Genomic DNA, 16817 nt, shown 5'->3' with positions numbered 1-16817 from the left:
CTGAAATGCACCTGTCCACCTGCCTAGTGGCCTTGGAAAGTCAGATGGACACCTTCAGGGAGGGAGTGGAGGAGGCGGGGCCCAAGTCCCGCTTCCGGAGAGCGCGGGAGTGAGCGGGAGACCTCATCCATCTTCCCCCTCCTCCCGGGGATGCTGAGCCCCCGCGGGAAACGCTGAAAAAGGCCATTGCCACTTTAAATGACTCAGGAAGTGAAAGGAGGCCGCCTGACGGGGGAAGGGAAAGTGGAACCGGGGCGTTGCGGGGGCCGGCGGCGCCGAGATCTCGCCGAGGGCAGCGGGAGGCCGAGCTGGCTGTGCGGCGCGGGGGCCGACGGGGGCGCGGGGTCTCCGCGGCGGAAGTGCCTAGCCCGCCAGAGGAAACGCAGCGGGCGCCGAGCGGCCGAGCCGGCGGGAAGGCCCGGTGCTTGCTCCTCGGCCCGGCGGGGGCTCCTGGGAGCAGACGGCAGCGGCACCGCGGCTGCGGGACACGCCGTGGCCACTTCCCGGGACGGGCCCCGGGTGGGGAGGAGGACCCGAGGAGGCCGCGCCGAGGCCAGGCGGCGAGCTCGGAGGCCCTGAGGCCCGGGCCGCGGCACAGCCCCCACATGGCCTCCGGAGGGGGCGCGGCCTTCGAGGAGCTGCCGCACGACGGCACATGTGACGAGTGCGAGCCCGACGAGGCTCCGGGGGCCGAGGAAGTGTGCCGAGATTGCGGCTTCTGCTACTGCCGCCGCCACGCAGAGGCGCACGGGCAGAAGTTCCCCCGGCACCACCTGGCCGAGTACGTCCACGGCGCCTCGCAGGCCTGGGCCTCGGGAGCCCGGGAGCGCGGGGGGGGGGAGCAAGAAGACGAGGCCCAGGTGGAAAACGAGAAGGCCGTAGAAAGCGAGGCTGGGGAAGAGAGCGAGTCTGAGGAAGACAGTGAATCTGAAGAGGAGAGCGAGACGGAGGAAGAGAGCGAGGACGAGAGCGATGACGAGAGTGAGGAAGACAGTGAGGAAGAGATGGAAGATGAGCAGGAGAGCGAAGCAGAGGAAGACAACCAGGAAGAGGGAGAATCCGAGGCAGAGGGAGAAACTGAGGCAGAAAGCGAATTTGACCCAGAGATAGAAATGGAAGCAGAGAGAGTGGCCAAGAGGAAGTGTCCGGACCATGGGCTTGATTTGAGTACCTATTGCCAGGAAGATAAGCAGCTCATCTGTGTCCTGTGCCCAGTCATTGGCGCTCACCAGGGCCACCAGCTCTCCACCCTAGACGAAGCCTTCGAAGAACTAAGAGTAAGTATTGAGCATTCAAGCATAGGCCTAGATGTCAGGACACCTGGGTTTCAACTCAGGTGGTGGCCTCCCTGTGGTCTCATTCATTTTCATCATGTCCCTAAAAAGCTGTCTGTTCAACTTGTTGGGGGGGGGGCAGTGCTTATTGACCCCTTTTGGTTGAACTCCTTTGAGAATCAGATGAAAGTTCTGGACTCTGACCTGAGAAAAACATGTACGCAAAAACCTAGTATGCAATTTCAGGAAAATTGCAAGCCTCTGGTCTCCGGATCCCAGGTAGAGAGCATTCCTTGGGATTTTGACTCCACTTAAGCCTATTTCCACAGCATCTCCATTGTTGAGACTAGTCGCCTTGACTTAAGGCTCTCGATAAGGCAGTTTCTTTTTTTACTTGAAAACATGGCGAACCATGGTTTAGTCAGATAAATCCAAGCAGGTAATTTCTCTGTAGTGAAAAGACTCCCTAAGGTTATGGTTTTGATAATTTAATGTGTGCCCTGCGTTCCTTTTAGGTTCTTCATGTTTGGTACTTGATTGGAAAGGAGGATGAGAAGGTGGAGGCAAAATTGAGATGAGAGAGGGAGTCCCATGTCCTTCATCTTTTCCAAGAAGCCAGGGTCTTTATATATCTTGAACCTTACTGGCTCCCTGGAACAGTGTTTGGAAATATTATAAATATGAGTAAATATTTGTTGAATGAATGAACTTGAAAATGATTTTCCTTTTATTTATATTGTGGATGTTCATAATCAGTGAGAGAGATTGCTGGAGTTTACCAGGGAAGAAAGTTTGAGTGATCAGTTCATTGGTTAATATCATTATGATGCCTTTTGTTTCCCTAAGCAACCTTGCAATTGCTGGCACTGGGATAACAAATACTTTGATAATGAAAATCCTCTATGTTAAGATTTTCCCTTTCTTTTTAAAAAATACGCTCTCAAAGTGTGTAAAAATATATACACAGTCTGAAAAATAATTATAAAGCAAATATGGATGTAACCTTCACCCAGATTAGGAAATAGAATATTAGTAGCAATAGGGAAGCCCATGCTCTTTTTATAGTTTTCCAGTTATAACCATCTTGCTTCCCCATAGGTAAGCCATTATTCTGGTTAATTTCCTTGCTTATCTTTATATTTTTATCACATATGTATGCATTTCTAAACTTAACTTGAACATGACACAATTGGTGTTGTATTGTTATCATGCGTTCTTTTGGCTTTTGCCTCATTTTTTCAAAACACTGTGTTTGTGAAATTCATCCAGTGGGTTCCTGTGGTTTGTTTATTTTCATTGTTGTATAGAATTCCATTTTACAGATATGTGACAAGTTACCTATTTTGTCAGAGATGGACATTTTATTTCCAGATTCTGGAGCTTCTGGTTATTATAAACAATGTTGGTGTAAACATTCTGTTCATGTCTCCTGCTGCACATCTACATATGTTTAAATAGAATATAAACCTACGATGGAACTGTTGGGTCATAATATTATGCATATCTTCAAAGATGCTAGATGTTGCCAACTGTTTTCCAAAGTGGTTGTACCAGTTTGCATTGCCATGAAGAGTGAGAGTTCTTGTTGCTCAGTGTCTTCAACACTTCTGACTGCGGAATTTCAAATTTTTTTTAGCCTTATAAAAATGTAATGGTATCTTCTTGTGGTTTAAATTTGCATTCCTCTGGTTGTTGATGACCTTGAGACTCATGTATTTCTTTTGTAAAGCACTCATTCACGTCTTTTGTTCATTTTGCAATTGAGTTGTCTTTTTCTCATTAATTTGCAGGCATTTTTGTATATTTATTTTTGACTTCTGTTTTGTTTATATAGGTTACAAATATCTTCTCTAATTTTTCATTTTCTTTTTTTAAAAATTGTGCCTTGAACAGAGAAGTTCTTCATTTTGATATAGTAGAATTTTATAAGTAATTTCCTTTATGGTTAGTACTTTTTGTGCCCTGTTCCACTTATTATTGATTTTGGGGTAGTGGAGATAGGGGCTCAATTTCATTTTTTTTCCTGTCAGGTAGCCAATTGCTCTAGCAGCATTTTTGGAAAAGCCTGTCCTATCTGCATGATCTGCTGTGCCACTTGTCATTTATCAAGTGCCCATATGCGTGTGATGTGTTTCTTGGCTCTTCTGTTTTGTACCATTGATCTGTTAGTATATCCCTGTATAAACAACATGTTTTCTCAGTTACCATAGCTTTGTAACATATCTTAATATCTGGTAGAGCACATCTGTCCACTGTGTTCTTCTAGAAGAGTGTCTCAGTCAGTCTTGACCTTTTACATTTCTTAGAATCATACCATGAAGTTCTATTTAAAAAAAAAAAGTCTGCAGGACTTTTTTTGTATTGTACTGAAATTATAAGCCATTATATGGAGAATTAATACTATTACAAAATAAACTCTTCTGATTCATTTATTTAGGTCTTTTGTATTGCCTCACAGTAAAGTTTTATAATTTTTTTCCTGAAAAATCTTGTACATCATTGTGAAATTTATTCCTGGATACTTAAATTTTTATAGTATTGTTAAAGATGTTTTTAACTTTTGTTTTCTAATTGTATATAGGAATATGATTAACTTACTGATTTTTGTATTGAACTATCCACTTAATTCTAATAATTCTAATTCTAATGATGAATCTATAGGTTTATTGTACACACATGACCATATTATCTGCAAGAGGCACAGTTTTTGTTTCTTTCCAGTCCTTATGTCTGTTATTATTTTTTCCTTGCCTTAATGCTTTGGATAGGACCTCTATTATAACATTGAGTAGAAGTGATAGTGGGTATTTATGTCTTGTTCTTAATTGAGGGATAATTTATAGCATTTCACAAGTGTGGTAGTTTTTTCTTCCACAGATGTATTTCATCAGAGTAAGAAATTTCCCTTCTAGTCCTAGTTTGTTAGGAGTTTTTCTTAATATTGAATGGATACTGAATTTCATCAAATGCTTTTTCTGCATCTGTGGGGTGTCCATGTGATTTTACTCTTTTATTATGTTAATACGATTTGCATTAATTGATATACTTATTAAACTAGATTTAAAAATCAGTAATATGTTCACATGTCTCAAAAGCCTCTCACCTTTGCCCCTTTCACCTGGTTCCCCCAACAGATATTGGTAACCAGTTTTACTAGTTTTTTGCTTATTCTTGAAGTGTTTCTTCTTGCAAGTACGTGTGTGTGTTATTATATTTTATAATTAAAACAACTTGGCATTTCTGGCATAAACTCAACTTGGTCATGATGAAGTATCCTTATGTTTTTGAATTTAGTTTATTAGTGATTTATGTAGGATTTTAAAATTTATATTTGTGGGAGAAATTAGCTTGTAAATTTCTTGTACTGTCCTCATGAGATTTTGCTATCAAGGTTATATTGGCTTCATAGTATGAGTCAGGATGTATTGTTTCTCACATGTTTTCTCTCTCTTTTAATGCTCTGGAAGAGTCTGTATAAGATTGGAATATTTCTTCCTGAAATGATTGGTAGAATTGACCATGGAAGCCATCTGGAGCATCTGGATAAGACTCTCTGTGTGTGTGTGTGTGTGTGTGTGTGTGTATACTTTGTTTTGTTTTGTTTTTTTGTGTGATATTTTTGATTATAGATTTTTTTTTTTGATGGTTAGAGGGCTGTCCAGGTTGTCTATTTTTCCTTAAGTCAATTTTGTGAAGTTATATTTTCCTAGAAGTTTGTCCATCTTGTCTAAATTTTCAAATTTACTAGTATAAATTTGTGAATCTAATCCTCCTATTATCTTTTTTCATAGTGTAGCTATACTCTTCATTCCTTTAAGAAAAGGAAGCATGTTGATTTATAATCTGTCACTGATAACTCCAGTATGTGAAGCTTTTGTGTATCTCTCTCTGATAGCTGTTGTTTTCAGTGGTGTTTTTCATGTTTCTTTATTTCTTTTTGTGCTTGTTATGTTTGAGTAGCTTCTCATTGCCTTTAAAAAATTATTTGTGGGGATTTCCTAAGCCTTGGCATGACACTGTATTCTTCGAAAGAGGATTTGAGTTTGCTTCTGCTAAGGCCTAAGAATACAACTTGTTTAGAACCACCTTAAACTAAGTTAATTGCTTAAGATTTCTTCAACCAGATTTTCAAGAGGTGCCTGCCCTTGTTGACAACCTCTTAAAGATTTTTTTCATCCCACTCTGCACACCTCCACCCCAACACTCGCCTCATTTTGTTCAGCTCCAAAGCTTCACTCCCCACAGTCCTCTTTGGAGGGTAAGATAGTGGCAAGTTTACCTTAGTTTGTCTTTACTCTGGGTCTCCAAGTCTGTATGGAAAGGGTCCTCTTTATATTTCCCACTCTGAGCATGCTGTAGGGTTTGCTTTGTATGACTTTCTTTCCCTTCTCACACCTCACTTTCTGCCTATAATCAAATGTACAGCCCAGTTTCTTGTGAGCACAGTACATTTCTTGTAACTCTACTCAGATGAAGAGCTGCTTCCTGTGCTCTGCTTGTGTTAACATTGAAACAGTGTTACTTAACTATAGACCTTGTTAGAATTTCACTGATTTTTCCTCTAATGACTTCTGTACCAGGGTCCTCTGGCCGCATTATATTTTCTTGTTTTTGATAATCGTGATAATTGTGAGGAGTGCTAGTGAGGTATTTCATAGATTGTCTCTCAGTTTGGATATGCCTGATGTTTTTCTTATGGTGAAACTGGAATTGTGGGTTTGGGGACGATGTAAATTCTCTTTTATGTTTTATTTATGTTATTTATTCTCTCAGTATGTCTTAGAAATCACTTCACATATCTACTTATTTATTTATTTATTATAGCTGCAAATACTGCAGTGAGTGTTACTCGTTAAATTCTTAATTTATGAGAATGCCTATTTGGTTATTTTTAGGGTACTTTTTAAAAAAATGCCTCAACTCTGGAATGCCTATTTAGTTATTTTTTGGGTACTTAAAAAAATTTTAGGGGGGGAGATAATTAGGTTTATTTATTTATTTTTAGTGTCAGTACTAGGAATTGAACCCAGGACCTCAGTACATGCTAGGCACACACTCTACCACTAAGCTATACCCTCCCCTCTATTTGGTTATTTTTTAAAAGATCCATTTCTCTATCTTTTGGGGTCTGATTCTTGATTATATAGCCAAATTTTCATGATTCTTCTCATCTGTCATAATTTTTCAACCAGTAATAGATACTGTGTTTAAAAGAACTGTAGACATGAAAGTATTGTCTCCCTCCCCACCCAGAAGGAGCATACCATTTACATTGTTAGGCAGCTAGGATGAGGGCCCGATCATTTTGAGCCAATAAAAATTTGAAGTTGGTCAGATTTTGGCTATAGCTTTAATTAGTTTCAGTTCACCTCTGGTTTCATGTATTTTGAAGGCAATGTGCATTTGCTTATTGACAAGAGAGTAGGTCTCTTGGAATGTTAAAAGTGGCTCAGCATGATGATGGTGAAAGAAGAGGATCTTTGTTACACTGCATTCATTCATTCAGCAAGTACTTACAGAGCACTGGCCAAGGGCAGGTGCTTTCTAAGCACTGGGAATATAGCGGTGAGCAAAAGGGGAAAAGTCACTACTTGTATTGGGGCGTACGTTGTATTGGAAGGAAATAAAAAAGAACAAATAAGCGAATAAACATGTAATAAGTGTTATGAAGAAGAAAATGAAACACAGTGTGGGATTAGAGAGGGACAGGAAGTATCCTAGTTCTGCCACTTGCTTTTTGACCTTGGGCAAGTTAGGTAACAGTTTGCCCTTGTTTCTATATTTCTAAAATGGGTATAAAGTTAAGATTAAACTAGTGTTTTTGTGAGAATAAAATAACTTACTTTGTGATAACACACTTTAACAATGCTTAACACATTGTAAGTGCTCTTTAAATTTTAGCTGTTATTACCATTAATTGGAGGAGTCTAGTTAAATGTACAAGTTTAGAGTTGAGAGGAGTTTGAACAATTGTGTTTTGATACTTAGTCCCAAACCGGGCTGTAAGTGACCGATGTTGGTGGTAGAAGGCCATATTGTTCCCAAGGGCTGCTGGTACTTTGAGTAAAGCAAACTTTGAAGTAGTCTAGAATGGACAGAAAACCAGGGTGGCTGTACAGCAAGAGGGGATTAGGGCAGAGGCCCCTGAAGGCTATGCCAAAAGGACTAGGGTAAACACCTTGGAGGGATAAATTTAACCCTTAATTACTGAAGTGACTTTTAAAGTACTGCCTTTCTTCCTGCACATGTTTCCAGTTTGGCTCCAGAGGATTTGGTCTCTAAAGGATTTTGTGGGTCCAAATTTGAATTGAGCCTGTGCTCTAGCTTTATCATAGAAATACAGTTACACAGCCCATATTATGATCTCTCATCTGGGTCATAACTTCCCATCTCAGAAATTCAGGTTTCTTTCACCGTGACCATAATTTCTGGTTCTGAAAATGGGTCATTGGGTCTGACAAAAGAACTTGATCTAGTTCATGGATATTTTCATATGAAAATTCTTGTACTGTCAAGGGAATTTGCATCCTTAGCAACATTTAATGAATCATTTTTGTTGAACAATGTTAAGTGCAATTAGATATATTCAAAACTCTAGACCAGTAGTTTAAAACATTATTTTGAACATAATCTATAGTAGGGGAAATATAGTTTACATTGTGGCCTAGATTACAGACACACACACACACACACACACACACACACACACACACACAGATATACCTTTAACTAACTCAAATGGAACACTGTGTACCTTACTGCATATGAGGTGTTCTGTTTCTGTTCTGTTCAAAAAAATTTCTGGAGTCTCTCAATAAATTGATTTCATTGCACAATAATGAATGGGTCATGTCCTATGGTTTTAAAAGCACTTGTCTAGTTCACTCTAAGATCACCTGAAGAAAAGGTGGAGTCTTGTAAAATGGCAAAAGGAAAAGTGGTTGACAGAGTTCAGCAAGTACTTGTAAGTATCTTTGTAGTTCTTAACGTGGCTTTGTTACGGACAGATCCAAAGGTTTTGAAGCCACACCCTTTGCCCTTGAGTGTGACTTTGAGATAGATATTAGGGGAGAAGAATGGTTAAGTGATAGTGGGGGAGCTGTGAGGGGATCTAGTAGCAGCGTGGTTGGAGGGATATAGGCACATGCTCAGACAGCTGTGACGCTAGAGGGGCTGGAGGTGGAGGTGTGCCACTGCTGTATCTCCTAATGGCCAGTGGCTCTGGCTCTGTGGTCAGCTCGTAAGAAGTAGCGCTGTAGGGAGGCAGAAGGTTGACTGCTGTAATATCCCTATTTATATTTTTATTATTCGTATCTGAAAGTGCCTTCTATTGAAACTTTGAGGTATTGGCTACACAATAGTTGAGTCAGTGTCTTATTTATTTGTATAGAATAAGACAAAAGCTAAGACCAACATAAAGGGAATGTCTTGGTGTCAGCTGAAGCTGCCCCAAAAGGTTCATAGAAAATTAAAATGAGGCTTGCAATTCTGGGATTCTCCATCTCAGTCTCCCCTTCAAAATCTAGTTTCTTTACCTATAATAAGTCTGGGAAGTATGCAGTGAAGAGGACGGTCAGGGCCCTAGCTTTCGTGGAGTTTACCCTTTAGCTGGGGAGGACGGTAAGATAGAGTAATTGGGAATGGTATTACATACTACAAAAGCAGTAAGTCAGAGTAGTGAAGGAGCGAGTGGTGTGACAGGAGGGAGCTACTATTTGATCATGGAAGGCATCTTTGAGCATATGACATAAGGACAGACACCTGAAATGTGAGATCTTGCTAAGATCTAGGGAAACCCTTCTACTGTATTGCCATTTAGTGCTTTTTGCCCAAAAATCCAGTAATTCATAGCAGAGATGTTTGGTTTGGTTCATACAACTCTTTGTAAAGGGATTAGATGGCTCTTGAAGTGAGAGGAGTAGCATAGTTATAGCAGTTGTAATGCGCTGTTAACACAGGTGAAGATACTATTCTATGGAGGGAACATGAGCTTATGGAGATCTCTTTTACAACAGCTCAGTTTTTCAGGGGATTTGACATTCATGGTGATGTAATGTCATTAAAGAGAGCCTAGAGGGCTTCTGTAGTGTTAAATGGATGGGAAAGGCCATCTAATTGTGTTCTTATAAGGGCATGGACTCTTCCCACAATCTTCATTATTAAAATTACACTTCATAATCTAAGAATTAAGAAGAAGTCTGGGAGAAGCATGGTTAAGGCAGAAAGAATGGTGAATGCAAAGGCTCTAAGGTAGAGGTGAACTTGGGGTGGTGAGAGACAGCAAAAAGGTCTTTATGGAGTAGAGTGGAGTGAAAGAGGAGTAGGAAGTATGTTAACAAAGTAAACTGTGTTTCTCGCCTTGTTGCCACATTTTAGAATCACTTGTGGAAGGAGATTCTATAAGAAACACCTGTGATTGGCCTCATCCCAGCCATAAATCAGAATCTTTAGGGATGGTCAGGTGTTTTGTAGAATATCTTTCTATTGGAATTTATCTTATGTTCATCTCATGGTTAGACTGGAGTTACTGATTTTGAGGAGGAAGACCACAGAATTAAGGGTACATACTATCAAGATGACTTATTGTTGATGTCTGGGAGACAGAGAATAGAAAGTCCTCTGGCACTTTCTGTCTCTGACTCTCTTTTATGTCATGTCCCATGAACAAGGATCATATAATGTCTGTATTATACTATAGGCTTTTCAGGGGAAGGTTGCTGATGCAGTAGGCATAATATTCTAAAGCTCCTCTGGGGATAAAGGACTGTGTGCCTGTGGTACCACCTTTTCTTGACCACAGCCCATGACACGGAGGTTGCCCTTCCTTCCCATTGTTAATACCCACCTTTTCTCTTCCCTTGCATCTGACCCAAGACTGAGAAGCCAGAGACTGATCTGTGTCAGTGTGTCTTCTGCTTGAAGTTACAGTTCAGCCTGGGATAACTAGCTTAGTTTTATGCTCCTGTTCCTGTTGTGTATTTTAATATCCAGAGCCTAACAAGGGGCTAAACTTGTGTGACAGGAAGGAGCACAGATGCTCACAGGTCTCTCGGAAGAGGAGACAGTATAAACAAAGAAGGGGTGAAATAAAAACTTTAGTCCTGATATATAGAGTAGAGATGAGAATCCTTTGTGTGTTTGTGTTGTGTGTGTATCACTACAATAGGGATCAAACCAACATGGCATTAGGGGATTAAAAAATCAATATTGATGCCCTCTCAGATGTCAAAAACAAATCAAGAATGGAAAGATAAAACCAAACAAACAAACCAGATCTTCCAAATGAACTAAGTGCTCAATCCATAACATGGCAAATAACCACGTGGGTAATGACTCTGATATACATTCTGATGTATTGAGTTATTCTTGTTGAACATTTAATTATAAGTTAAACACACTTCAGATGTATTTAGCTAGTTTTTGACTGGGTAACAGTAATCTGCTATTTCAATTGAATACTAGAGAAAACATTAATTCTATTATGTCTACTGTAGCATATAGTTAGCTTTATTGTCAAAACTGATATTTTTAAGTTAATTTTATTTATGTGAATGATTTTTGAGTACTTATGGTGAGCTGTGTGATGGATATTGAGAAGATTTCTGACATTAGGAAGCTTACAGTCTTTCCATGTGCTTATTTGTGTGTAAATATTAGAAAAGAGGTACAAATAGTATGACATAGGGGCTCAGAGAAAAGAGAAGTTAATTTCAGCTGGAGGCATGGAATCAGGAAAGATTTCCTGGATGAAGTGGTATTTGAGGTGGACCTTCAAAGATGGATAGGATTTTGCTAAGTAGATACGGCTGAACTGTGAGGCAGCTGTCCCCTGTGTTCCCATAGCAACAGCCTGTGCACCCTTATTATAGCATTAAATACAGTATACTGTATCAATATTATTTTTTCACATGTCTCTGTCCTACATGGGTTATAAACTCTTCTTCTAGGGTTAGGACTATATATTTTTCGTCTTTGTGTTCACAGCACCTAGCACAGTGCCTACTGGAGAGTAGATGTGCATGAAATATTTGGTAAATGTATGATACGCGGTATAATCTCAAATAGTCCCAGGGCATCAGTGAAGACCTGAAAGAGACAGTATTGCATAGTGATTTAGTATGTCACTGTTTACATTAAGTTCAGCTGCATTTAAAATAATGAAATAATTTGGAAAAATCCAAAATAAGAGCAACTCAAACAAGATAGATGTTTTATTTCTCTCTTGTGTAGAGAAAGTCTGGACATTGGCAGTCTAAAACTGATATGGAGGAACCATGAAGTTATTAGGAATCTAGGCTTTCTATCTCTTCTCTGTCATCCTTAGGGTCTAGTCTTTGTCATGGACCAAGATGCCTGCCAGCAGTCTAGCCAGTACATCTGAGTTCCAGGATAGCAGGCATAGGAAAGAAAGGAGGGCACATCCCTCTATTTTAAGGGAACCCTTCAGAAGTTGCACACTTTCCTGCTTATGTTTCATTGGCCTGAGTTTAGTCCCAAAGTCTTACCTGGTTATAAGGGAGGATGGGAAACAGTCTTTTCTTCAGGCCATGGTGTGTCCAGCTAAAAGCTAGAGTCTGTTACTAAGGGAAAGTGGGAGAATGAATATGAAGGACCAAGCAATCTTGCCTTAGTTGGCTTTGCATTCTATGGGTTTGAGTAGCTCTGCTACTTATCAGCTGTGTCATGTTGGATAATTCACTTAGTTTCGTGAGCCTTGGTTTCTTCGTCTGTAACATGGGTGCATTAATTATTTCTCCTTTTTGGATTGTAGTGAGAAACAAACAAGATCATACATGTAAAAAGCTTAGCACAATGCCTAGAATATAATAATCCCTCAGCAATTAGTGGCTCTTACTCTTATTACTGTTATAGAGCTATCTGATGTTCTATTCTGAGTTCAATTCCAGATCAGTTAGTCTGGCAGAAGTAGAAGTTCAGACACCAAGTTTCTTTGGGTGAAAACTGTTCAGCCCCCACTCCTTCTGTTCCTTCTGCCTGCTCTATTCTGGTGGGTAGATAGGCTGGTGAAAAGCTTGTCTTCAGAGGAGAGGCTCCTGTATATTTCAGTGTCCTGCTGGTGCCTTATGCACTAGCTAACCAAAACACAGCTGGTAGGTCTAATTTTAGGTTCACAAGTCTTGCTGGTTGTCCTCTTTAAATTCTGTTTTACATTCTGAACTGTGGGAAATTTTTATAGAAGCAGAGGCGAGGCAGGGGCAATACACCCTTTACTTTCTGGTTAGAAAATAGCCTCCATTTTCTTCCCAGCAGGCAGTTGGGGGAGAGATGGTATAGGCACCCCTGCTGTTCTCCTCTCTGTACTGGGGCTGCGTGAGCCCTGGCAGGGTATAAGCTGTCTGACTTCATGTGTGTGAAGAATGGAAATGCTAACCTTTAGCTGAGATTATAAAACTAAGGGGGTCTAGAAACACTTCTCTGCTGCTGAAATTGTGAGGCACTTTCCACAGAGGAGAATAATAATAATAATAGTTATTAAGTGGCTTTAGGTCACTTGATTCTTATTCATTATTTCAGTTGATCTTGATATAACTCCCACAATAAGCCATGCTATGCTGATTCTCATTTTAGAGATGAGAAAACTGATACTTAAAGAGGTTGAGCTTTGCAAAAGATCACCTAGTTAATAATTCAAAAATCCAGGTCTGACCCCAAAGTACATTTTCATTCCCCCATCCCATTTTGCCTCTACTCTCAGTTATTCCCACTTCCATTTAACATTTCTGAGTTGTGCTGATGTTTATAATCTGTATGAAGGTATTTAATAAATACTTTCTGAATATCTTAATCAGACTATTAAAACTATTCTTTCCCTTCTATCTGGGATTTTCTTCCTAGATATTTTACAGAGTATTTTGGTTAGTAACAGATTGTTTTGTTCATTTTTTCCATTCAGCACTTCTCTAGCTCAGTACTTGATATTTAGTAGTCAGTCACTCAGTATATTGTTACTCAATTAATAATAACAATAACAACAATAACTAAAATTTATTGAGGTTTTTCTATGTGCCAGGCTCTACTATAAACTTCCTTCGTATTACCTCACTTAATTTTTACCACAATTCTTAGAAATAGAGTATTTGTTAAAATATTTTTATGTACTGTTTGAAGTTAGTGGCATGGTGTTTTTTTCCTTTGATCTATTCACTTAATCAGGTGGAGTATTTGGGGCTGTAGAGGATTTAATAGTAAGTCGCCAGTCTCATGGAGCTTTTATTGTCTGAGCAAAACAGACATAAGCAAGTTAAACAGTAAATAACATTTCAAATAACGATAAATGCTGTGAGTAACTAGGGGAAGGAGAAGAGAGTGACTGGGATGGGGGAATGGGAGAGAGGCTGTTTAAGGATCTGAGGAGGACTTTTTTGAGGTTGTAACCTGGGTATAGTTAGAACCAGTGGTGGGAAGATGGGGAGGGAGGCATAGTTGTCTGAATAGAGAGGCTCTGAGATGGAACAGGCTTACTGAGGGATAAAAAAGATGGCTGGAGTATAATGAGTAAGGGTTCCAGGTTGAGGAGTAGTAGATGAGGTCAGATTACCAAGTAAGCCATGATAAAGATTTTGGACTGCATTCTGAGTAGCCATAGACTGTTTAAGCAGGGGAATGAGTGATCTGATTCATGTCCTTAAAATTTCACTCCAGTTCCTGTGTAGAGAATAGATTGTAGGATGGTTGAGTGGGAGCAGTGTTGCTCCTTGGACTAGGAGCAAGCAGAGAGTAGTAGAAATGGTGAAGAGTAGTTATATTTGCCATACGTTTTAGTGTTAGATCTGAAGAGACTTGTTGATAGGTTTTCTCAGTCTCCAAAATGATTTTGGATCTGAGGAACTATATAAAGATGGTTGCCTAACATAGGAGTGGATTTGGAGTTGGAAAATCAAGTCATGTGAAGAAGATGAAGAATTTTGGACATGGTGTGGTGATACTGAAATTCAGTTTCATTTCCTTTTGTCAAGACTTGGCTTTCTGATTGGATGCCTTAGAATCTTCCAATCCTTTTATATTGCTTCTCTCAAACAGAACCTTTTTGTGAAAATGACAAAGTTGGATTGATTTTTTTTTTAAGCATGATACCAACACAAGGGCAGCCAATATTCTTTATGAATTCAGCATCTCCTGATTTTTTGTAATATAGAATTCAATATTTAGGAGCCAGTTTAGATATTTAAGCGATTTATACTGACACATGACTTTTCTTTTGGTGCCCAGGTGGTTATTGGCGTTAGACTAGACTGACTCCCATAGAAGTACAGAGACCGATTGTCAAGAAGTACTTCTTATTCTTATGCCACTTTACCAACCATATTTCACCTTTGTTTCTGCTTCTTGCCCATATTCAAAGGATGTTTATGTTAGAATGAGCTATATTTCTGTGTTTTGTAGTGAATGGATGAACATGTGTTTATGAGGTATTCTAAACTCCTCTGAAGGACATTCCAACTTTCAGATACAAGGACCCTTAGAGTTAGGAAACTTTCAGAAAGAGTTGCTTCCAGGGGTAGCAACTTTAGATGTCTACAGGGACCAGAAAGGTAATGTAAATGAGAGAAGCCAGCCAGGGCAACTGTGGCCACCTGGAGAGAGCTTGCCTTGCCTAAAGCAGGTTAATTGCTGCTCAGTTTCAGCAAAAAAAAAAAAAAAAAAAAAAGAGTTATGTAGGGTGTAGGCTGTGAATGAATTTGTAGGTTCTGATTGGGTCCATTTTCTTCATTTAAAAATTGAGAGACAAACCCAGAGATGTAAAATGACTTTTCCAAGCTCATACAGTGATTAGTAGGACTGGAACTAGGAACTAGGAATGGAATCTGGGTCTCCTTTCTCTTTATGCAATGCTCTTTACTCTAGGAAAGTTAAATTTTAGGGGGACTTTGAGGAAAGCTCAAGTCTCTTTTCATAGAAAAGTGCATGTACATTCCAAATTTTGCATACAGTTTTGGGGATTTCAAACTCCCTGAAGTCAGTATCAATACATGAACCCTAGGTGAAGAACCCTCTTTTATACTTGTTGGTTCATGTGTTTGCTTGTGAAGGGAACAGTGCTCAGTGCTCCAGTATTTATACTTAGGCAAACTCATGGAGAGAGGCGCTTGAAGCAGAAACCTTAGGTCTGTCTTCCCTTCCTCCCTCCCTCCCTTTTGGTGTACTGAATCTTAATTAGACAATAGGAATACATATATGTAAGTTTAAGACTCTTCCTACTACTATCCCCACTAGTCTTTTCAGTCATTGCTTTTCTGGTCTTTTACATACATATGCATCATTCATAGAAAATAATAGTTTTATTTTTTTAATAAATGATATAGTATGCATTGTTTTGCAAGTTTATTTTTTTAATTCAACATTATGTCTTGCCTTGTACCCAGGTACATACAGATCTACCTCATTCTTTTTATTTGCTGTCATATCCCATAGTTTGTTAATTCCATAGTATATCTAGCCACCCACTATTGATGGATGCTTAGGATGTTTCCAGCTTTTCAGTATTACAAACAGTGCTGCAATAAATATTTTTGTGCATGCTTCCTTGACACATGTGTTAGTGTTTCTCAAGGGGAGAAAGTGAAAAATGGGCTTGCTAGGAGTGTGATTTCAAAGTGGGTTTATGATTTTATATCAGCAACATATGAAAATCCCCAACTTCCTCAGTCTCTCATCACTTGGTATTATCAGATCAAAACTTTTTTTTCAGTATGATGGATAAGAAATGATACCATAATTACAAGTAAATTTGAGCATCTTTTAGATGTTTTCATGTGTTTATTAGCCATTTCACATTCCTCTTATGTTCATACTATTTGTTGGAATTTCTTTTGTGCTTTTTGGCTTTTTCTTATTTATAGGAATCCCTTATGTATTTTTTCATGTATTCTTGATACCAGCCTCTTCTTTTGTATAAATCTTTTTCATTTGGACCTTTTTGATCTTGGTTTTGCTACTGACCAGCTGTGTGATTTGGGTGACATCGTTTGCCTTCCACAGAACCATTTTTCTCCATTATAAAGTGAAAATACACTGCCTTTAATGTCAGCTAAAGAGTGTATGAGCTCCGTAATTTTTGGATCCTCATTTGATTTCTACCAGCCATTTTCTCAGCTGTAAAGTGAGAATACACTACTTTTTAGGCTTACTGTGAAATGCCAATGAAAGAGCATATGAAAGCGCTTTGGAGAGTAAAGAATACCTTCAAATGTAGGCAGTTTGTCCTTTCTTTGGCTTTATTCTGGTTAATCCCTAGGAGTTAGCTTTTATGAAGCATCCTACGTCTCAGATTGATCAGACTCTGAAGGGTGGGTGTCACTACATAGCACTTGTCTTGTTTTAATCTACACTGTTCTTGGGGGAAGAAGGAAGCACATAAACACCTATGTACAAGGCCTCTTGAGGTGCAGAAAGGGACTGGGATGTGAGAAAAGAAGGGAGGTGGATTTGGGGCCAAAGTCCTCCATTTGTACTCTTGCCCCAGCCCTGCAGCTGTCAGATGCAGGTCTGCCCAGAAGAGCCTTTCCTTCTGGCCAACTGCAT

General features: G+C 39.5%; 1 protein-coding gene across 2 annotated transcripts in view; it reads left to right on the top strand.

Annotated features, from left to right (window-relative positions):
* The first annotated feature begins 221 nt into the window (after nt 1–221).
* The window catches only part of TRIM44 (tripartite motif containing 44), an 89123-nt gene continuing 72527 nt past the window's right edge, over nt 222–16817 (top strand). Inside the window, exon 1 of one of the 2 annotated variants that reach the window (XM_011000591.3) lies at nt 222–1277. In XM_011000591.3, the coding sequence (XP_010998893.1) occupies nt 606–1277 (672 nt within the window). In that variant the 5' untranslated portion in view covers nt 222–605. The remainder of the gene's footprint in view (nt 1278–16817) is intronic. The other variant, XM_064492448.1, reaches the window with a different exon arrangement.

This window comes from Camelus dromedarius, chromosome 12 (genome assembly GCF_036321535.1).
Source record: "Camelus dromedarius isolate mCamDro1 chromosome 12, mCamDro1.pat, whole genome shotgun sequence".
NCBI classification, from domain to species: domain Eukaryota; kingdom Metazoa; phylum Chordata; class Mammalia; order Artiodactyla; family Camelidae; genus Camelus; species Camelus dromedarius.
The sequence above is the reverse complement of the archived record's forward strand: the minus strand, read 5'-3'. Positions and strand labels throughout refer to the sequence as shown.